The 24,625-nt window shown below is 37.9% G+C and overlaps 1 protein-coding gene across 1 annotated transcript in view; it reads left to right on the top strand.

Annotated features, from left to right (window-relative positions):
• The window catches only part of FER (FER tyrosine kinase), a 434,848-nt gene that overhangs the window by 175,207 nt on the left and 235,016 nt on the right, over positions 1-24,625 (top strand). The window contains 1 exon segment of the mRNA NM_001003141.1: positions 17,288-17,380. Within this exon segment, the coding sequence (NP_001003141.1) occupies positions 17,288-17,380 (93 nt within the window).

The raw sequence follows: 24,625 nt of genomic DNA, 5'->3' as shown, positions 1-24,625 counted from the left end.
CAGCCGGGTGGGATGGGGGTTACGATCGTCAGTGGGAGGATGAGGAAGAAACAAAGTCCGGAGAATTCCTGCCCGAATTTTCATTTTTATTTTCTGTGAAGAGAAGTGAGGCCATTAGTGAGGATATAAAGGTGGTGGTGAAACAGGTGCTTAGAAAAAAGATAGTTTTTGGGGAAAATTGTTGCTATTGAGAAAAGTTCATAGAATGTGGAGTAAGAGGTGGTATTTGCCGTAATAATTTTTCAGTCCGAAAAGGGCTTGACTATCCTTAATTTAAGAAATTATTTCAATTGCTGAATTATGTCAGATAATTTTAGAACTCTGTGGAAAATAAAGTATAATTTAGTTGGGCTACTATGCCAGCATTGAGATTGATTGTTGTAGGTGTCGTTGGCCTTTCACCCGTTGACAGAGTATGCCCTAATTGTGTGCTGTTCTTGTATAATTTTCCTCAGTTAACTTAATCTGCTTTATTTTATAAGATGAAGCAGAAAGGAAGGAAGCTAAGGTGCTTTTCAGTAATGCTTTTATATTGCATCTGGTGTGTGTGTGGTGTGTGTGTGTGTGTTTTGTTTGTTTCTTAATGAGAAAGAAACTACAGATTCCTTTCTTAAATTTTTTTTTTTTTTTGGTGTTGAGGATTATTGTTTAATTAAGGGTCATCCTTATAGAATTGTTGTTTCTCTTGGTGTTATTTCAAATGAAATATCACGTATCTGTCAATGAATTATATAGATACTAAACTACAGTTTGAGTAGTAGTAATAAAAGATCAGGATTTTACTTGGAATAAAGCATAGCTATGCAAAGATATTCTGGTTAGAAATAATAGAAAAATAGGGGATCTCTTGGTGGCTCAGCGGTTTAGCGCCTGCCCTCGGCCCAGGGCATGATCCTGCAGTCCCGGGATCTAGTCCCTGCTTTTCCCTCTGCCTATGTCTCTCATGAATAAATAAATAAAATCTTAAAAAAAAAAAAGAAAGAATAGAAAATAATATAATTTATAATTTCTATGAGACTATGGCTAAGGAAATCATTGATATTTTTTCTTTACATTAAAATTTAGAAAAAGTAAAACCTGTCTTCTTTCAGCATCACATCAGTTAGAGATAAAGTTCTTTACGTTCTTGGCATTTTAAATGCCTATTGTAAATTTATCAGGAATTAAGGAGGTTTAAAATATGCCCTGAGGAGTGAATTTTGACTTCTGAAAAGCTCTGGTTGATTATGGCTAGATGGCATTTTGGGGCTTTGGAAGAATTTTTGCAGTGTCTAGGGCTATGAAAGTATATATTAGAATCGAATACCCTACACCTATAGAATATTATTCAAATTCCCTTGGATATGACTTAAAAAAAAAAAACCTGCTGAGCTTGCCGTGGGCTCTCGGGCATAGCAGCTAGTGTTAAACGGGCCTAGATTGGCTCTGAACAACTTTCTCTTTTTTCTTACCCATCCTAGAAATTGTGAATCCATCTGATTACAACAAGACATTACAAATATTTACAGCAGCTTTTCTCCTTCTTTACAGGAAAGTTTCTTCTCCCTCACCTTTTCTGACTCTCAGATAAAACACGTTGCATCTGCTTTATAAAGCTTGGCAAGGAGAGAATATTTACAGTATAGATCTTGAAATAGGAGAGCTAGCCTGACAAAGAACTGAAATAGTGAAGAACAATTATGGTTCCTGCAAACGTTATACTTTATAAGATATGTAGGTCATGTGAGTGTAGGGAAATTTAATCAAGACATGCATAAGAATATATACTCCCTGTGGCCATCCTTTTAATAAAATAGAGCCTCTCCATATTCAGTGCTGCTACATCTAATTCAACAAATCAGTTTTTTACTTTAATTACATCTTGATTCAGAAAATATATAATCAGAGCCAAAAAGGATGTTGTGGGGTGGAAAACTCATCAGGAATAAAAATTTTGAAGTACCATTCAGAACTTTTCAGATACTTTATTAGAATCTTCACAAGCTTTTGCTCTAAACGAGTTAGTGGCAGGAAACCTTTCCAGAGAGGCTTTGTTTAGGGGTTTAGTGAGCTCTGTCGTCAGAGCTATATAGAACCTTTGCTGATGGGTGAAAATGAGATTTGTTATTTTTTCTATGAGCATCTCCAATAGGTATAGATCGCAGTATTCTTTTCTGTAAGGACAGAGATGGGCAAAGCTAGTTATGAAATGTCTGGGGAATTCAGTAAGAGCAAAGGGATTTAGCGAATGTTCAAATTATCAGTCTTTAGACTTTTTCTTCAATGTAATGATTCTGCTTCATAAAAAATACCGTTTTAAATAATAGTGGACATTGCTGTACCTTTAGTAATTTTGTGAAACTTTGATATGGTTATGTGGTGAACACCCATTTTTAGTTTTCAGATGAAAAACTGTGGTTTAAATGTTCACACCTAATCAAAGATATTCTTGATTTCAAGCCCAACTGCTCTAGGCCAGTAGTTTAGTATGTTATTCATTTTTGTTGACTTTACACTGCTCATTGCCTATTAATGAAATGGTTAATGAACTTACAAAAATACCAGGATATCCAGTGGGTGCTTTATTAACTTAAGCAGATTAGAGCCTGTTATGTAAGGAGTAGAAACTGGGTGCTGAGATTCTAGGCTTCATATTGATAAAAAGTAAGTCCTGGAAGTAGTGTTTAACTTTAATTGGCAAATTATGATTAAAACAATAGTTTTATTTCTAGATACATATTATGCCATTCCTGAACCTGTTTTTAATAAGCTAAATGTTCTTTGTTCCAAAATTTTGAGCTATTTATAAACACAATTAGCTAGTTTGCAAATCAAAATCATTAGAGGAATCAATATTTTTGAAAAATGCTAAAAGAAAAAAATATTTTAACTCCCAATATATTCTTCCGTTGTTTTTGAGGATTTCCCAAGATTTAAGTAAAGGTAACTGCAGATTTCCTAAAGTCTGTTTGAGTTAGAATGTTATGTGTAATTGGAATGCCTGGTTAAATTTGAGTCTATCAGTTTTGTTTCTTTCATATAAGTCCTTTGAGGTTCTTTAGTACAAGAGTAGTTCAAAGAAATGTACCCGTTTGTCTATTTGTTACATGATGTCTGATAGCTACTGTCTTGCTTAAATATGTCATTAATATGTAGCATTTATTTGGGGTGCCTGGGTGGCTCAGCTGGCCAAATGTCTGACTCTTGATTTTGGCTCAGATCATGGACTCAGGGTTCAATCCCACGACCGTCCCACACTGTGGGTTCAATCCCACACTCAGCGGGAAGCCTGCTTGAGATTCTCTCTTCTCCCTCTCCACCCCCTCCTCCACTTGTGCTCTCTCTTTCTGTCTTACTCTGTAAAACAAATAAATAAATCTTTAAAAAATATGTAGCATTTATTTAATATTTAGATAATTGGAATAAAAACCTGATAAAGCCCTCTGACCTTTGGAATACATATCGTGAGTATGAGTTTGGGCTTCCAGATACCTGGTTTGTATAACAGAATGATTAGTACCATTCGTTGAAATGAGAAACTCCCCAAAAAAGGGCTGTTTGGGAATTAGGAATTCAGCATGAAAGGTGTTGACTTTTTCTGTTTTCTCTAGTAGAAAAGTCACATGGATATTTTGATATATACAGGTTTAGAGCTCCATGGTAAAGTCTGATTTGGAGACTGAAATTCTGAGTGGGCTTGGCTTAGGTGGTGAAGGTGGCCCATGTTAAATATTACCCAGGGAGGAAGTATGGAGTGAGGAAAGAGGAGACCTGAGCCAATAGATCTTAGAATAACATGACCATGTTATGCCTGTTGGGGGAGAGTACATCAGGTTAATAAATGTTTCATGTAGGAGTATATGGAAAATAGAGGAAGATTCTCCCAAGAGGTCAGGTACAGTAAGTAAGAAATATCTCTGTTGGATTAGTAAAATAGAGTTTGTTAGTTTACTAAAAGCATTTGTTTTGCTTGAGTGATGAGATGAAAGCCAATGGGAACAGATTGAGGAATGGGTAGGAGGAGAGGAAAATGGAGATAGGAAGCATAGAGAACTCTTTTAGGAATTTTGTTTATGGAGAATAAGCAGCAGCAGCAGGAGAAGGAGGATGTGTGGTGACGGGAGAGGTTCATCCCTTCCTCTCTTCATTCCTCCCTCCCTACACATCTCCATTCTTTCTCTCTTACTGCTTCTCTCTTTTTTTCCCTTATAACAGCAACTTAAATATATATAAAAGTTGTTGGATAGGAAAAAACAAATTTTCAAAGACAGATCTGTGGAGTTCTTGTTAAGGTTGAAGGTTCTTGGAAGAGCGGGAGGGAGTGCGATACAAAGTACTAGTAGAAAGGTCAGCCATAGATTGGAGACAGCTCCGTATTTCCAAATGGTGAAACAAATTAGAAGGGCAGAGAAGTAATAGATTTGTAGATTTGAGAAGGCAAGATGAAGTGGTTCCAGGCTTATAGTTTCTTTCTAAAGAAGCTGGAGGGGTTAGAATGAAGCAGTTTCAAACACAAGAAAAGTGGGAAATATTTGAAATGGTTAATAATCATTAGGAGAACAAGAAGTGCATTAGCCAGAGAAATGTAGATGTATTGTCAGATATTTGAGGCCCATTTGAAGTTAAGAATCATGTGATTCTCTCCAGCAATAATGAATTGCTTGAATGTGTGCTCAGAGAGATAGTTGGAGCTACCCAAGTATCCAGGGTTGGGGTTTGCTACATGGGGACAACTAAGAGCTAGGACAGCAAGGAAATTTAGAATATTGGAATATTGGCAAGAGTATCATTGGAATGATATATTATGGTATCTCAGTTAGATAAAGAGAAGAAGAAAAGGTGATTCATTGGGTAAAACAAAGAGACTCAAAGCCTTAGGGTCCAGTGAGGCTAAAAAGTGGTCATCGTGGTACTGGTTGAAAGCAAACTGATGAGATAAAAGATTGTGGCCAGAAAGAGAGGCGCTTTAATTAGTTAATTTGCATCTGTTATATATGATGGCAATATCCAAGAAGAAGCCCTGACTAATGTGAAGTAGAAGAAAATGAAAGCTTTGTGACAACATTTTTTGAAGTGAATCTTGCAGAATAAATATTTCCTCCAAAAATAAGAATACATGTGTTATTAAGGCCCTGAGACATACCACATTTAAGAAACCTGTTTAAATTTGATTCATGGGGCAGTTCTAAAATCCATGGGACTACCGAACCTTTTGCGATATAACATGTTAATCATCCAAACTAGGGTTTTTCCAAACATGTTTAGCAATTATTTTATATGTCATGTGCTGAAACTGTTTTCTTTTTAAAGATTTATTCATTTATTTGGCGAGGGCAGGGGAGAGGGAAAAGGAGCAGACTCCCTGCTGAGGACTGTGGGATCTTGATCTGAATGAAAATCAAGAGTTGGCTGCTTAACCCACTGAGACACACAGGTGCTCCTGAAACTCTTAAATTAATAGGAGTAAGTAAAAGTAATTATCACAACATAAGACAACACAGTGTTGTTTTACAAAGAAGTTTTACGTTTATGTTAATTATTTCAATATTAGAAGATTTGTGTTCCTATTAAAAGTAAATATATGTCTAAAGCATATGTTAGGTTATTATTTGGTGAGTGAAAATTGTGACTTCTTGTAATTCCTTATTGGAAATCCTCAATTACTAGTGGATAGTCTAGGAAACTCTGTATTTGTTCCATGTAACAGTCAACTGAGGCAGTAGAGATAAAACACATAAGAGAGTTCGTTTACTCACATATGTAGATATATCCAGAGATTCAAACCACGTCATCAAGAATTTATCTATCATTTTTCAGCTCCACCCTCTGTTGTATTGACTTTATTCTCAGGCAGTCACAACCAATAGTCCCATGGTTTAGCAGCTTCTCTCCGAAGGTCAAGGGTGAGGCAAATGCCTGGAACCTGATTGCCTTCTTTCTAACACAGGTCTCCCAGCCGGATTTTATTTGTTGATAATAGAAATACAATGTTATAAGCACCACATTCCTGTTATTATTGACTTCTATTTTCCAAAGCAGTCAATTACCACAAAAAGCCTTTGGAGTTCAAGCCTATATTCCTCAGAAGATCATTTAAAGGGTTAAATTCCAAATACCTAAAGAGTCTTCATTCTTATTATTTCCGTTTGATTTGGTTTTCTTTTGTTAAAGGGTTAAATACGTTAAATAACATTAAAATGTTATTATTTTTTATTTTGTTTTGTTTTTTAAAAATATTTTATTTATTCATGAGAGAGACAGAGGATGCAAAGACATAAGCAGAGAGAGAAGCAGGTTCCCTGCAGGGAGCCCGATGTGGGACTCGATCCCAGATCTCAGGATCATGACCTGAGCCAAAGGCAAGACGCTCAACCACTGAGCCACCCAGGCGTCTCAAAAATTATTTTTTATTTTTAAAATTAAGTCTCAGGATATTCTTTTAGGTCCCAAAGTTTCTGATTCCATTCTAGTAAGTAAAATTTTGACTGAGGCCTTAAAACTCCAAACATTCCCAATTACTAGTTCCAGTAATGAAAGGAGCGCTGAATAGATAACAGGATTATTGATTCATGTGCACTGTGAGAATACTAAGAAGCCAGACCATTCAGGGAATGTTTTATTTTATTATTATTATTATTTTTTTTTATTTTTTATTTTTTATTTTTTATTTATTTTTCTATTCTATTCTATTCTATTCTATTCTATTCTATTCTATTCTATTCTATTCTTTTAAGATTGTATGTGTTTATTTGAGATAGACCATGAGAATGAGTGAGGAGGGAAGGGCAGAGGGAGAAGCAGATTCCTCATGGAGCTGGGAGCCCAATGTGGAGCTTGACCCCAGGACCCCGGGATCATGACCTGAGCCGAAGGCAGACACTTAACCAATAGGGGCCCCTCAGGGAGCTTTTTAGATGAAATTAAAAACTTAAAACATAGTTCATACAAAACTGAAGTATGTACATAGTAGACTTTATAGTACCCTTCTAAGGTCCTCTGCCCCGGATACAAAATCAGTCAAATTCATTTTCCCTATCCCTCAAAAGCAATCAACAAAAGAAAACCAAATCAGAAGGAAATAATAAGAATGAAGACTCTGTAGATATTTGGAATTTAACCCTTTAAATGATCTTCTGAGGAATAGAGTCTTGAACTCCGAAGACCTTTTGTGGTAACTGACTGCTTTGGAAAATAGTAGTCAAATACAAGTCTGTAACTTTTGATGAATTAATAGCGGCCTTTCCTTGGTCATACTGAAGATCCTTAAATTGCGTCTGTGTGTTTTCTTGGTTTGTGAATAAAGGTCAATAAAATGATGACTGGTAGATTACTTGTCTTAATAAAAATGCAGATGAATTTCTGTATCCAGATATGGAAAGCACAAGAGACCATACAAAAGGGCTGAAAATTATCTTCTTAGATGCATAAAGTCAGGGGTGCCCCTCCCTAGCATGCCTCCCCCCCTCCCGCGAAGAGGCTACAAAGCTTGGAGAGGTCTCCTCTAGTTCCTGAAGCTGGTGGACGGACTTTGAAGCTTAGCCAGGATATTGCAATCTTCCCGGGGCTCAGATTCCATTCTTAGCTGAAGGAAAACTGATCTAGCTCTCAGAGTGTTTGAAGCTGGTGGTGAACTGATTCAAACTCAAGCTGCAGCAAAGGCCAGACCCAGCTTATTACCGAGTCCCAGTCTAGCAGCCCGAGAGTAAAAGGAGTACGCGTCCCTCTTTATTGAATTCAGATTCTGCAGTTCTTTTATATAAAACCATTCGGCTCACAATCAAAAATTCTATGACACACTCAAAAGTGAAACAGAGAAATAAGAAATGGGACTTGCGGCTAAGAAAATAAACAGACACAGGTGGTCTAAGTATTGGAGTTATCATGGTCTTTAATACAACTATTACAAGGGGTTCCTGGGTGTCTCACTCGTTAAGCATTTGCTTTTGGCTCAGGGATGGAGCCTCAGGTCAGGTTCCCAGCGCAGTGTGGTGTCAGCTTCTCCATCTGCCCGTCCCCACTACCCCCTCCTACTCTCTCTCTGTGTCTGTCTGAAATAAATAAAATCTTTAAAATACATACATAGCTATTACAAAAATGGTAAGCTATCTAGTGGGAAAGATGGCAGTGTGTACGAAAGGTGGGGTATTTCAGCAGTGATACGGATGTATAAAAAATGGGAATTCTGGAAATGAAAAATATATCAAAACTAAGGAGTTCATTAAGTGGAATTATTAATAATGGATCAGTGAGATGTGATTATAGGTTGATAGGACATATCCCAATGGAAAACAAAAAGGAAAAGAAAAGCAGAGTATTTGAAATCATAGGGTGATATCCAATGGACAAACATACAGGTAATTAGAATCTAAGGAGGGTGGAAGAGAGAGATGGGAGTAGAAAACATCTGAAGAGATAACGTTTGAGTGTTTTCTAACACTTTCAACCAACAAGTCCGTGAAATTTAACAAACTCCAAGCAGGATAATTAAAATGAGATTACATTTACTTATATCCCTGTCTATTATAAAAGCAGGCGAGGAAAAATATTTATTATGTATAGAGGAACAATGCTATGAATCAGAGCTGACTTCACACCAGAAACCGTAGAGACGAGACAAAGTGCCAGGGGAGAAAAAGAAAAAAAAAAGGAAGAAAAACATCAACTTTGAATTCTGTAACCAGGAAAAAAAGAAAAAAAATCCTTTAGAAATGAAGACAAGGAGTACTTCACACCCACTAGGATAGCTATGATCAGAAAAATGGAAAGTAACAAGTTTCAACAAGGATGTGCAGAAATTGGAAGATTCCTATGTTGCTAGTGGGAATATAAAATGTTTCAGCTGCTGTGGAAAATAGTTTGGCTGTTCCTCAGAAGGCCAAACCTAGCGATTCCACTCCTACACGTATTCCCAAAAGTGGTGAAAGCAGGTACTCAAGTACATGTGTATCCGTGGTTCTGGCAGTGCCATTCACAATAGCCTAGAGATGTCCTTGTCAGTATTAATACAACTAAAATAATAATGGCTAATATTTATTAGTATTTATTATGTTAAGGGGAGAGAGGGAGGAGAGGAGAAGGGAAATGGAAGGCAGAGGTAGGAAAGAGAGGAGAGCAAGCTGCTTTTGGAAGGACATGAGCAACTTATTCAGGAAATGGCAATAGGGTTATTTTGACCTGATCAAAAGAAGGTGTTACGGATTTTTTTTTTAAAGATTTTATTTATTTAATCATGAGAGACACAGAGAGAGAGGCAGAGACACAGGCAGAGGGAGAAGCAGGCTCCATGCAGGGAGCCTGACATGGGACTTGATCCGAGGTCTCCAGGATTGCACCCCAGGCCTTCAAGGTGGCGCTAAACCGCTGAGCCACCGGGCTGCCCGAAATAAGGTGTTAAATAGAGTGGCAAGTTTGGAGTTTGTGAGGGTGTGGCTGCAGCTGGCCTAGTGCCTTGATCACTAGACACGGGGACCGCTAATGACATTTCACTTTCCCTCTCATTATCATGCACTCTGTTTTAGAAGTCCCTTGTTTAAGCAAAGAAGATAAATTTCTTGCCTTATGAGTATGTCCCCTTCGTTGTTTTAAAGGCAGCATCTTGGGGTACCTGGGTGCTTAATTGGTTGAGCATCTGATTCATGATTTCGGCTTGGGTTGTGGATTATGTGTCATGAGATCAAGCCCCACATTGGGCTCCACGCTCAGCAGGAAGTCGACCTGAGAGCCTCTCTCCCTCTCCTGTGTTCCTCCTCTCTACTTGGGCATGCTCTCTCTCTCTCTCTCTCGCTCTCGCTCTCGCTCTCGCTCTCTCTCAAATAAATAAATCTTTAAAAAAAAATAAAGGCAGTATCTCAACTGAGTCTTGATAATTTAACTCAGAATAGTATAATTAAAAAAAAAAAAAAACCTGAGATTTACAGTTGTTTACTGAGCAGAGCCTATCAGCACCTAAAATGCGGGAGTCAGTGAGGTGCTTGTAAGGAAACAGGTTGGTGTGCATTTTGTACTATTGGATAATTTACGGAAAGAGTATCTATAGCCATTTTGCTCATCCATTTGAGAAAAGCACCTGGAACATGAATCGTACTTAGATATTGAACAGGAAAGGAGCTGATTATAGCCTCCTGCTGGGATCTTGTTTCCTCAGAGACATAATCTTAGTTAAGATACACACGTTCAAGAAAGCAAGAAAAATATGATGTTTTACAACCTGGGTTTCAGCAAACTCTACTCTCTCGTCCTGTAAATTCTCTTCGCGTTGTTATTTTAAGACAAAATCCGAATAATCATTCAAATATTCCTTTTGCACGTGTGGTTTCCAATTTCGTTATTTCAGCACATGAAAGTGGTTGACTTGGCAAGCAGGCTGTCTTTCTTTAAAAAAAAAAAAATCTTAATATGCAAGCATCAAAGAAAAACAGCATGACAAACTCGGTTACCAGGCAGCGAATACTCCTAAAATGATTTGTCTTCAGTCAGAACCCAATTGCTAAAATAAATCATTTACAAACTGTTTCAGTACTTAAATTCTATATCCTGATGGGAATAAAAACCGTGTATTCTTCATTCTCCCCCAGCAAATCAACATCTGCAAAAGACTAAGTTATTTGTTTATTTATAAGTGCATTCCTTTTATGAAAGACGTACCGATATTTGCAGTATTTCATTTACATTATGGAGTCATTTATCAACAGACTCGAGTTTTTTTTTCAGGAGACAATCTTCTCTGAGCTTATAATTTCCCTGTAGTTATTTCTCACAAAATCCCTCCCAATTTCATGGCTGCTTTGCATAAGCAGTCTCAAAGATGCTTGGCACTGGGCCTGGAGCTGCAGCGTGACTGTCCTTACCCCTTCTTGATCCTCACTGCCTCCTGGTCTGAATGTGTATGTGACGGCGCCCCCGGGGCCACATCATCACTGTCCTTGTTCCTTTTCGGAACGTTATTAGATTGGGATTATTTACAGACGGCTGTGAGAAAGAATATTTGGTCCTGTTCTAATGACTTATCATCCCAGTGGCACCTCTGACTATCGTTCGCCTGTCCGTTGGAGGTCGAGTTCTGGGGACACGGAGGCGGAGGGTGACTAACCACCCCAGGGAGGTACCTCCAGGGCTGCCCGCCGCGCAGAACTCGTGTGGGGTCCTTCCGATGATCAGGGCAGTGACCTGACCGGGAGCCGGACGGTGGGCACCGGAGCCTGAGATGAGGAGATAGAGACCGAGACATGCTAGGGAGTTCGTTTGCCCAGACTCTGCTCAGGTATGTCTTCAGACATCAGGGCCTTATGCTTCCTACCTCGGCACGTCGTTCCACGGCCTTCTCCTGAGAGCCGGTAGCTTCTTTTTGGTTAAAGTCGTTCCTTTGTGACTTGCTCTGCCCTCCAGTTAGGCTGTCACTAGGAAGAGCGGCTGATTGTTGTCACTTACTCCACTCAGCAGGGCTTTGGTTCTTGCCTCTTAGGTGCTTGCCTCACCGAGCAAAGGGAGCAGGTAGCCTGACAGCCTGTTTTACTGCAGTTTGGGAGTTTTAGTGAAGAGTGATTTAAAAACCTAATAGATACAGTTTTTACTGGAACTACAAGTAGTCTGCGTATTATTTCTTAGAGTTCTTTTTTTATAAATTGGTAATAGGAGAACTTTTAATTATTATTATTATTGTTATTATTATTTTTAAAGATTTGTTCATTTATTTATGATAGACATAGAGAGAGTGAGAGGCAGAGACACAGGAGGAGGGAGAAGCAGGCTCCATGCAGGGAGCCCGACGTGGGACTCGATCCCGGGACTCCAGGATCGTGCCCTGGGGCAAGGCAGGTGCTAAACCACTGAGCCACCCAGGGATCCTCGAAAACTTTTAATTATTAAGAAAGTTTTCTCTTTATTATGAAAAATTTCCATATATATTTATATATATATGTAGGGAATTTCATATATATATATGGAAAGACCGAGAGAAAGGGATAGAAATTGTGAGACCCTTCAGTCAATTTTAGTTTTTATTTTATTATTATTTTAAAAGATGTTATTTATTTATTCATGAGAGACACAGAGAGAGGCAGAGACACAGGCAGAGGGAGAAGCAGGCTCCCTGTGGGGGAACCTGATGGAGGCTCAATCCCAGGACCCCAGGGTCATGACCTGAGCCGAAGGCAGATGCTCAACCACTGAGCCACCCAGGCGCCCCATTTTATTATTTTTTAAAAGATTATTTATTCGAGAGAATGAGAGAGAGTGTGGCGGGGAAGGGGCAGAGGGAGAGAATCATCAAGCAGACTCCCCACTGGGCAGGGATCTTGAAGTGAGGCTTGATCCCATGATTATGATCTGAGTTGAAGCCAAGAGTCAGACACTTAACTGACTGAGCCCTGCAGGCGCCCCAATCCTTCAGTTAATTTTAAAATAATGAAAATGAAACACTATTCATGAATAAGATTGAAAGTGCATCTAGAACTTTTCTTTCAAGATAGATTTATACTTAGAATGTTTTCCTGGGCATCTCGTCAGAATATTATTTCATAACATCGTCCCTCCTTCCCCCTTTCTCTGGTCCCCAAGTCCTTCTGCTATGAGGGGACGTCTTGTTGCCTGAATGAATCCCCGTGTTTGTTACCTGGAGGAAGCGCTTTACCTTGTCGCGTCTTGAGGGGGATAAAATGAGTGCAGCTGCAGCCCTAGGCGGCCTACGGGCAGTATTAGTTCCTGTTTCCATGGTAATTGAAGGGAAACCTTTTAATTTCTAAAAGTAGCCATTTAAATCATTAATAACAAAAGTCAACTTGTCAGTGAATTCAGCACAGTCCGAAGTATTATTAGGCCATAATTTAGCGCTGATACATGATGCTGCATAGACCAGCGTTAGCAAGCGAGTCTCATGTTTTACTTTTGGAAGTCTGGGCACCAAGGGAGCCCAGATTAAAATTGTTTATAAATTTCATTTTTATTTGCTTATTCCTGTATGAAACTGAAGGTCTACTTAGTGTTTGTGAGAATTCATTTTTTAGATCAACCTGTTTAAAGAGTACTTTAAATGAAAGGGTCTTGGGGTATTTGGTAACTAATCATATCCCCTAAACACACAGTAGTATATTATGCTTCATCACTTAATACAAAGGAAGCACTTTCTGACGTCTTCCTTGCGCCACACGCGGACCTGCCCAGTAGACTTATCTGGTGTTGGTTTCTGTTTTGATATTATCAAACGGTCTTGAGGGAAATGGTTCTCTTTCCTGTTTGATGACCAAGATGTAGCTCGAAGAGAATTCCTGTTGTCATTTCAGTGCATATTATTTGATCATGGACAAATAAAGTGCTTTCTAATACATAAAACTCTCCCCTGAACTTTCCACTTTTCTGCATAACCTCTCAGTGCTTCTCAGTTCTCCTGGTACTCTTTCCTCGGCACCCTACTGTCTCCCGTATTTCAAAGCATTAACTCAGAGGAGGAGTCTAAATTCGCAGAAGAGGTGCTTGGTGCTCTCATTGCCAAACAGGTCAAGTTAGCACTTCCACCTCCCTGTCAGTAGTAGCAGCAGCAGGATCAGCAGTAGCGTTACTGCTTCTACTGACATTTCTGCCCTCTCCACAGCCACTCAGAGCCGGGGCAAGAAATTCTCCACAGGAAGAAATGAGTAAATTAGGCTGGGAAGTAGAAAACTATAGCCTCGACGGTACTTTCCAATATGTGTGCTACATATAATTATACTGTTCTATAAAAACATACTGCGCTATATATAATGCCAAAAAAAATATAAATATTTGTAAACATATTACATACTATGAGTATACTACATATAAATATATTGCAAAGCATACATGTGTTACCATAATATAACAAATATAATATAATATAATATAATATAATATAATATAATATAATAATATAATATAATACAACTGCTGTGTGTATCTTACTCCCTGACTCTTTTATTCTCCATATTCTGGGTAAACCTTTTATTAGATTTTACCTTCCCAAACATTTTTTCTTTTTGGAAGATTTCTTAAGCACCAGAGTTAGATTTGTTTTTTTTTTTTTTTAATTTTTTATCCTTTAAAAGATTAATTGATTGATTGATTTGAAATAGAAGAGCAGAAGGAGAGGGAGAAGCAGAGTCCCCACTGAGCAGGGAGCTCGACTCAGGACTCGATCCCAGGAGCCTGGGGTCATGACCTGAGCCAAAAGCATATGCTTAATGGACTGAGCCACCCAATGCCCCCAGAATTAGATTTTTTAAAAAACCCCAAACACCCAAGTCGAAGTTGGCCATGCATTAAAGAAAGGTCTCACTATATTCTTTCGGTGGTTCAAGGCTGTCTTTCCTTCAGCGCCTCTTGTGACTCCGCACACGAATTTTTACTAGAAAGTAAAGTGAAGCTACAGCTAGGATTAAGCCTATAGAATGTATGCTCACATTCCTAAGGTGATGGCCATTTGTGCTATAGTAAAGATTTCTCTTTTAAAGTAGATTTTATTAAATATATACATGCTTTTGACATGTTCCTTTATAATCACGTGCAATAACTTGTAATTGTGCTCAAAAGAAGGTTTGTATTAACTTTTTCATTTCATAGGTGATCAAAATGAGGTATGGATAGTGATTTACATGAGATCGTAAGCAAGTTAGTAATGTAAGTAATGATGAAAAAGAAGTTGAGGTCATTTGTTCTGTTAGGTTATTATAAGATTAAATTATTAACGTGCATATATGTTTGTAGAATGATAAGAATATTCGAACTGCAACCATTAGAATGAAAAATAAATAAAGTAGAAGTAGTCAATTGGAGAGACAGAGGTTGAATTTCAGAAACTACAATGTTTATCAGAGAGCATATGGCTAAAAATGTCTGCATTTACGGTGTGGAGACACGTCCTCTAGGTGTTAGGGACAAAGGAAACGAGTGATGTTATTTGTGGCCTGTTTTACTTATTTTCCACTGATCGTAAAATTGAGCATCACTACTGTTGGAAGACATATTGAAATCCAGCGCATGGCAATAGGACCTTGAGTTCTTTTGTCTGCTGCTGATTAAACAGTTGAAATGTCGTCATTATTGGAAAATTGACCAGAGCTTGCGCAGCTGCTACGTGTGTACGAGTGCATGTGCACATCCACATCTGTGTGTCTCCATGGCTGCTGTGGACCCCCTGGGGGCTGCCCCTACTTGGGCGCTTGTTGGCCAACAGTGCACGAGGGGTTCCTCCTGTCGTCTCCAGCCCCCGGCACACAGGCCCGGCCCCATCTCTGTTGCCTCCTGCTGGCCACCTCCATGGCTGTGGGAAGAACGGGGCCTCACGCTGTGGCCAGGGGAGCTGCTGGGTGTTGCTCCCCAGAGCAGGAGCCAGAGGAAGCAGGAGGTGCACCCGCTCCTTTTTTAGGGGGGAGGTCCCACATAGGGTCTGGGCTGCGGTCCACCTGTGGCCCACTCACTAAAGGATGCTTCCCAGGGGAGGCAGAGGCCTTGAATTGGCTTCCCGTCTCCACGTCTGGCACCCTAGGCCTCCAGGCCCTTCAGTATGGGTCGCATGCAGCCCTGCAAAGGGGGGCTCCCTCCCTGACCACATGTGGCTCCTGGGACCCAGGAGGGGCCCCAGGCTGATCCTACCCGTGCCAAGGATTTGAGCTGTGACTGGACAGATCACCCCAGGCATTGCTGGGCCTCCGCGTCCTCCTATGTGATGAACAGTTGAGACCAGAGACCTCTGACGGGCCGGCTGGATGCCCTGTGCCCCGCGGTGTGGCCTGCCTGCCTGCCTGCCCGAGAAGTCACCCCAGGGCAGTGCATTCCCCGGCATTGAGGTGGCTGAGGCTTGCTTCCATGGCCAGGAGGGCTGCCTCTGCGCTTCACATCTTCTGACACCCGCCCTGCGGGCGCGCTCACCCTCCTGTACTCACCATAAGCCCCAAGCACAAAGCCGGCCAAGTATGAAGGGAGCTGCGGCCCCAGGAGTGAGGAAATAGTCACCCTCTCCTCCATGCGCGGCAGATGCCACCAGCGCCTCGGGCACCTCCCACGGTGCCCGTGGGCGCACCACCCGCCCTTCCGTAGAGAAGATGGCCAGAGAGGGCCTTCGCCGGCCCTGGGACAGGGTGAACCAAGGCGAAATGCAAAGGACCCAGTGAGCATGACCTTCAGATACCCCTTCACTTAGAGAAGGTGGGAGAGGCCTCCAGGCTGTCCTTTGTGGCCCGGTGAGGACGCTGCTGTGAGGCCTGGGCGTGCGGCAGTACCTTCAGGTTCAGTAGGGGCGGGGGGTTTGCCTACCCTCCGCAGAGGAAGGGCTGGGTGGTGACCGCCATCAGGCAGGGCTGGGTCGGGTGAGGACCCCCGTGACCCGAGGACCCACTGACTAACCACAATTACACGACTTGAGTGTTGAACCCTGATTATAATGTGTGTACGGCGCCTTTCCTAGTCCAACCCTGATGCCTGGGGAAGCGGGAAAGTGTGGCTGGCCTCTTGCACTGCTTTGTCTCCAAAATAAACTACTGAAATCAAACCACATTTCACACGTTTACAAAAAAAAAAAAAAAAAAAAAATTGACAGGCCCTCACAATCCTTCCTTATTACCTCCTAGTTCTCATTTTTGTTCTATTTCCTCTTGTGTCTACCCTCTTACCTAGCCGTTCGTTTGCATTTGTTAAATGGATCTAAAGATATGAAATTATAAGGAAAAGTTTCTTTCGATTGTGATATATGATACCCAGAAATATACCTCCTAAAGCAAGTACAATCTGAATTGACTTTCTTTAGTGGAGTTCTCCCACCACCTCATCCTTTTTTTTATTTTCTTGTGGTCCTCTTCTGGTGGTGTCATCATCATCGTCATCGTCATCATGAGATCATGTGAATCTTTGGGAAGGTTCCTAGCTACTTAAGTGGAATTCACTATTTAAAAAAATATGTTCAATATAGTTCTCCTCCTGTTTTCCCTCTCTTACTGTTTCCTTGGAAATCCCTCACAACTACACTCTGAAATCTATATTAGACTGGTTCCTCATAGCTTGTGTCTTTTCTTTTTTTCACCTGCATGTTAATACTTGGTTCCCTATGGATTTCCTTTGCATTTCTTCTTTTCTCTCTTCTTAAGAATTTTTATTTCTTTCTTATTTTTCCCCAAATCAAGACATTTATTAAGGGACCAAAATACTATAGAGTTTATATGCATTTGATGATTTGTCACCTTTAATGTCACCTTTAATGTTGTATTTTATTTAGTATTTAATGAGCTGTGGATAAATACCTAATTACCCAGCATAACTGTATAAACTAGCTTACTATTGTTGAAGGCTTCTTTCTGTATCTTTCCAGGAAAGAAAGGAGAGGCTATCCAAATTTGAGTCCATCCGTCATTCAATTGCTGGAATAATTAGGTCTCCAAAGTCTGCACTGGGCTCTTCAACAGTAAGTAGGATGAACTCTATGTGCTACTGAAAATAATCATATTCTAACTTCTTTCTGATAACAATGACTATCATAGGTAAATTTTTCCTTACAGATATAAAACTAAGTACATAATAATAACTTTTTGTATGTATATGAGTATGTTCATACATATAATTAGGTATGTATAATTTACAAATTCTATGTAAAACTGATACAGGGAGGAAGGAAATAAACTTGTATTCCAAATCTCCTGTACTGCATATAAATGATCATAGGAAACATTTTAGGTTTTTTGAGGCTTTATTAGAAGAAGAGCATAGACAAATTTTTTTTCCAGTGAAACATTTTTATAATAGGGACTGTTGTATATGTATTTTTTAAATGTATTAATTTATATGTGTGTTCATACTCTTTAGAACATTTCAGTCATTAAATTGAAGTCTGTTTGAATTTTGGGTTTGACATATCAGAGTGGTGCATGAAATATTTCAGATCTGTCGTAATAGCAGCTATAGCCAAGCAGGATAAAGTAAATTCTTTTTCCATTTATATGGTAAAATTTTAAAGCATTTTTCTTACTTCATTACCTTTTTTTTTTTTTTTAAGATTTTATTTATTTATTCATGAGGGACAGAGAGAGAGAGAGGCAGAGACATAGGCAGAGGGAGAAGCAGAAGGAGAAGCAGGCTCCATGCAGGGAGCCCAATGCAGGACTTGATTCCAGGACTCCAGGATCATGCCCTGGGCTGAAGGCAGGTGCTAAACCGCTGAGCCACCCAGGGATCCCCCTTCATTACCATTAAAATTGAATTGTCAAACTTTTTTTCCCAGCTATCCCTCATTCACAGTAGAGCTTTAGAATGATAATGAATGATGGTCAAAACAACAATATTCAGTACAAATTAATTTTGTGCTCCGCCCTCCATCTTTCCAAGTTTCTACATAGTATCTTAATATTATTTCTTATTACTGAAAAGCTCAGCTTTTTAAAATAATGTGACCTAGCCTTATTTAGAAAATCATGGTATTTCCTAACCATAGATCGGTTAAATCTCCATTCACACTTTGGATTTATTTGCTATAATTCCTTTTTAATATGTAACACATGTTCCTGTATTTATTCCACTCAAGCAACACTCTTTTATACACAATGGAGGCAAAGCATCAGTTATTTTAATTAACAAAAATGAAGAAAATTATATTTTAACATGAGAGATTTTCTCCTTCAGTGTTAGCCTTTGGTGCTCCTATGGTCACTTCTGGCCTCCAGAAGTGTTTAATGGGAACAGGGAAGGGCTGTGAACTGATGCAGACCGTCTCCTGTGGCATTAAATAGCCAATACGAAAATAAAAATAATTTTAGGCAAAAACTATATGACAGTAAATCTCTTTTAAGGCTCATATCCTAATCTTGTTCTCTTAAGTTAATGATTTATAACTTCACGGATAGATAGTAGTGCATAGGACTTGGTTTATTATGATTTTACATTCAGAATAAAGTATAGGAGGCTTGATTAGGCACCTGTGACATATTCTAGAGACTATGAGGACAGGTTTTCATGACTTAGAAGAAAAGAAAAAGAGTTCTAGAAAAGAAATACTCAAAGTTTTTACAAAAGAGAAAAATAGTTCCTGAAAGGAAATGTTCAAATGTGTTCTTCAAAAAAAAGAAAATCAGTTCTTAAAATGTTCGGATACCTCAGTTTGCGCTTCATAAAATTATTTAGCATTGAAATAAGTCAGTGAAACACATGACATCATTGAGTTGTCATTAACTCACCTTTATTTCACTTAGTCGGAGGTCTTTGTGCCAGTGACTAGTAGCAGTTTATTTGTGGACTAATTCACGGAAGGTGTTTCCCCACTTGATTTTTCTGTAGTCAACTCTTGTAAATACTTGAGCATGAAGGCCTATTATAAATTCAGGTTATCTTCACCTTTATTCCCAGGTGTAAAATTAGTAGAGAATGGGGGACGCGTGGGTGGCTGAGCTATTGAGCATATGCCTTTGGCTCGGGGTGTGATCCGGTGGTCCCGGGGTCGAGTCCCACGTTGGGCTGGAGCCTACTTCTCCCTCTGCCTGTGTCTCTGCCTCTCTCTGTGTCTCTCATAAATAAATAAATAAATAAATAAATAAATAAATAAATAAATAAATAAATAAAAAAAATCTTTTAAAAAATTAGGAGAGAATGGAATTTAGAGCTTCAGATTTTAGCCAGCGACAGACAAATAAGAATTCGATGATAGTGGAAAAGGGATAACACTCTCAATGTTTGCTTGTTCATTTTCTTGATAACCTGGGATGCTTTTAGCTGAAATGAAGTGCCTTTCCCACAAAGTATGTACCTCATTCAAATATATGTTGCAATCTATTTTTCATAAATTATCAATATCCTCAAAGCTATGAAATGCCCATTTTGTCCAGGAAAATGTTCCCTCTGTAACTGAGGATTCTAGAGAACGTTCACTTCAATGCCCAGTTTGGTCTATTTGTATCTTCATGCTGTAGGCCATCATTGCTTCTATCAGTTAAGTGCTCCTTGGTATTTCCTGATTTATTTAGAAATCTCGTGAACCAAAAAGACTGGGGTGGTGTATAGTTTATAACACTATTGTTCACTGTAAATAAACGTACACAGCTTTTTCTCTAAATCATTAGGTATCCTTGTATTTGGAGAAAGGATTTCTCCCTCAAAGACACAGGTAATTGAGGTCTTGGGTCTTGTTTATGAATGTGAAGGTTTCAGGTGTTAAGTATGATAATCTAAGAAGCATAACAATTTAGAGACTAATCATAATTAAAATTCTTTTCTGACACAATATAGTATTTTTTAGAGAATTCTAACTTTGTACATGTAAAATAGAATTTTTTTATTGCTCTAAACAATATTTTTCTCTATAAAAAAATAGAAAAAAAACCTTGCCAAAATGATATAGTTAAGCATATTTAAAATATTTTTTAAAAGATTTTATTTATTTATTCATAAGAGACAGAGGCAGACATAGGCAGAGGGAGAGGGCTCCTTGCAGGGAGACCAATGTGGGACTTGATCCCAGGACCCCAGGATCATGACCTGAGCTGAAGGCAGACGCTCAACCACTGAGCCATCTAGGGGCCCCATATTTAAAATATTTTATGGTGATACATGTCACATACTATGAAATTCATCATTTAAAGTGTACACTTAATGGTTTTTAGTGTACTCACAATGTTGTGCAACCGTCTGTGCTGTCTACTTCTGGAACATTTTAATCTCCCCAATAAGATTCTCCATACCTAGTAGTGGTTAGCCTTATTTCCCTCCTTTTCCAATTTTCTGGCATTCACTAATCTACTTTTGATCCCTAAGGATTTACCTCTTCTGGATATTTCAGATAAATAGAATCATATAATATGTGACCTTTTGTGCCTGTTTTTTCCTGATCAGTGTAATGTTTTCAAGGTTCATCTGTGTTGTCGCATGTAACAGCACTTCATCCCTTTTTATCACTGAATAATGTTCTATTCATGAATTTATCACATATTGTTTACCCAAGTGTAAATAGCAAATACAGAATTAAAAATAGTTTTAGGCAAAAACTATATGACGGAATAAATCTCTTTTAAGACTCATATCCTAATCTTGTTTTCTTAAGTTAATGATTTATAACTTCACAGATAAATAGTAGTTCATAGGACTTGGTTTATGATTTGATCTTCAAAATAAAGTATAGGAAGCTTGATTAGACATCTATGATATATTCTAGAGACTATGAGGACCGGTTTTGAGGACTTGGAAGAAAAGTCATCTTTTGTAATGGACATTTAGGTTGTTTCCACTTTTTGCCTATTATGAATAATAATATGAATATGAATGATGCTGTGAACATGGCTGTTCAAGTTTTTATGGGGACGTGTATTTTCAGTTCACTCTGTTGTATACCTGAGAACTCCTAGGTCATGTGGTGATTCTGTGTTTAAGTTTTTGAGGAACTGCCAAACATTTTTCCACAGTAGTTTGGTGTTTTACATTTACACTAGCAGTATACACATGTTTTAATTTCTCTACAATGTTGTTATTTTCCGTTTTTTTAAAATTATATTCATACTAGTGGATGTGAAGTGATACATCTTTTATTTGCATATTCCTACTGACTACTAATGTTGAGCATCTTTTCATGTACTTATTAGTCATTTGTGTATGTTCTTCAGAGATATGACTGTTCATTTTCTTTGAACACTTCTAATTGAGTCGCTTTTTAATTCTTGAGTTGTAAGAGTTCTTTATATATTTTGGATACAGGCCCCTTAACACATACATACTTTGCAATTTTTTTTTCTCATTTTATGGATTGTCTTTTCACTTTCTTGATAATGCCATTTGACAGAAGTTTTTGGCAAAGTCCAGTTTATCTATTTTTCTTTAATGGCACATGTTTTTGGTGTCATATTTAAAAACCCACCATTTAATGCAAGACCATCCAAATTTTCACCTTTATTTCATTCTGAGTGTTTTACAGTTTTAGCTTATACATGTAGGCCTTTGATTCAGTATCAGTTAATTTTTGTATATGGTGCACGACAGAGGTCCAGATCCATTCTTTTATATGTGGAAACATATGTAATTTAAAATCTTAAAAAAAGCAACAACTATGAAATCCCTGTTTCTTCATTCAAATGAACATATAAAAATTGAAACTTTAAAGCATAATTTTAGATAAAAGAAGGCAATTAATTCCAGTATACATAGGGAAATGAAACTAGAATTAATCTTAATATTATTTCCATTGGACTTGTCATAGCTATTTATTTCAACATTTTTAATAGTGGGGCTAAAATGTAGAGCCTATTTGAAGGCAGTCATGGAATACTTTGACCTTGATGGAAGGAGAATATCAGGTAATCAGATGATACATGAATTTGGCTTTAATCGAATATGGTGTATCAGGTGGTAGATTTATAATATTTTTTGTTATGATCTGAGTAGTTTTTAAATGTTTTAACAGCTCCTAGAATGTGGGCTTTTTTCCAATATAGTAAAAGGCTTAAATAACCTTTCATTACTACCTCTGGGCTCCAAGAACTACTCTATATCCAGCATCTTCCTGTGCTGCGAGAGGCCATAAATTCGCTTTGAGAACTACTTCTCAGAGACTGCTTCTGAAGTCAGGGCTAGAGGTTTTAGGATTACTGGCATAATCTGGGAGCCTACTGGTAATCATGTATATCCATTTCCATTGGAAGTCTTTCAAGCCACATTCTATTCAATGACATCTAGTCATGTCAAGAATACTTCCCTTTCTCAGAGCCATCTTTTACTGAAGAATTTCTAAGTACGTGGTTGAGCAAACAACTTGCTCCATCTCACAGCCCCTGGTGGCTCCTAGTTGTATTACTGCTCTGTGCAGTGGTAACACCTTTCTTATAGTAGCACTCTTTGAAAAACATTCTTTAAAATCAGAATAAAGCACACCTTGTCCAAATAATTGTTCTTAAGACCTTAGAAGAATTATTATTAAACTCTTGGGGCGTCTGGATGACTCAGTTGGTTAAGCATCTGACTCTTGATGTCTGCTCAAGTCTTGATCTCAGGGTCATGAATTTGAGCCCCATGTTGGGCTACATGCTTCATTATTTAACTGAAGAATAATAATAATATGATTAATAATATATAGTAATACAATAAATAATATAATACATATAATAAAGAATAATAATTTAATTATTTAACAATTATTTAACTCTTATTTCCTTAAAAATCATATTTTTCTATATTGTATTGGCGTATATGTTATTTCAGTTTTAGAATCACTGTACTTGAATTTTGAAAAAAAATGGAGAATAAAGATATGCTTCCATTATATGGAATAATATAGTAAATAAGTTTAGCTGGCTTACTTCTCTTTAGAAAATTTGAAAATTATAACGCAGCTATGTTTAAGTTGTACATCATGTGATGTTAGTATTAAAATGCTTGGCTTCTCTTGTTGGCATAGGGAAATGTAGTTCTTTTCATGCATAATAAACTACTTATGGATTTTAGTATTCTTCAAGCCTAGCAGAAAGCAACATTGTACTTCTTTTAACAAGACATGTTGTTAAATTCAGGTTAAATATTATATATTTTAAATCTTCATTGTCTTTCTTTATTCTTAAGATTTTAACTTACCTCCTCTCTTTCTAGCCACTTCCACTCCTCGGACACTAGAGTGTAGAAGAAATGAGAAATAAAGGAAAATAAAAATAAAAATTCTTGTATCATCTCACTACCATATGTACACTGCATTCTCTATGTAGTTAGTCATGTTCAGGAAAACTAAATATTCTCAGAATTGCTAGTTTTGAATCATTAGCATTATCATACATAATTTTTAAGAAAGGCTCATTGGGTTTATTTTCTGCAACCAGTAATTTTACTGTATAGGGAGTACATCTATTCTTTTAGTTGTTTAATCAAATGCTTAAAACAAATGATCTGATCATGTCCAAATGATAATGTATTCTTCACCAGAAATCCCAACTTACTGATAAATGTTTAAATTTATTGAGATATGACTCCTTACAATAATTAATAATAGTTTCATTTGATATATGTAACATGAAATTAGCACTGTTAAAGTTAACTGACTAAAATGTGTTATTATTGACATTGTGGCACATTTTATATATAATACTGTCAAGCTTAAATAAATCCCCTTTAAGGAAAGACTATTTGCTACTGAAAGAAAGAAAACTGTAGAAAACATGGAGTGAAACGATCAGATGAGAGAGGTTGAATGAGAGTCACAAGTACAATTGGAAAAAGTAAATGGATAAAAATAATAAAGTGAAAAAAGAAAATGATTATTAATAAAGAAAAGAGGGAACTAAAGAGGCAAGAAAAAAAAAAAAAAAGACAAAGCCAGAGGAAACCAGAAGGTATAGGAAAAAGCAGAGGCATTAAGCTAAAAACAAAAACTTTTAAGCAGATATGCTTTGCTAGAGGGAGTGTCTCTGTGAGAGATCCAAGAAGGTATACAAAAGGGCAGTCAAGGAAATGGAAAGTTGTCGAAGTAAGGTATCTGAGTTTGGCTTACTTGTCTATCTTTTTAGGTAAAGTTTTGGAAAGAATTGTATGAGAATGCAGATCTCTAATCAGCATGTAATTCTACATAGTTATTGTGCTGGAAGAAAGTTATATTATAGCTAAGACTAAACAAACTCAGGTTCTCAAAAAGTACAACAAATTGTTAATCAAGAAATTTATGAATAAGAGCTTTGTTGCTAGTTTATTTGTGGAAAAT

This window comes from Canis lupus, chromosome 3 (assembly GCF_011100685.1).
Source record: "Canis lupus familiaris isolate Mischka breed German Shepherd chromosome 3, alternate assembly UU_Cfam_GSD_1.0, whole genome shotgun sequence".
Classification (NCBI taxonomy): Eukaryota; Metazoa; Chordata; class Mammalia; order Carnivora; family Canidae; genus Canis; species Canis lupus.
This window is presented reverse-complemented; position numbering and strand designations above follow the sequence as displayed.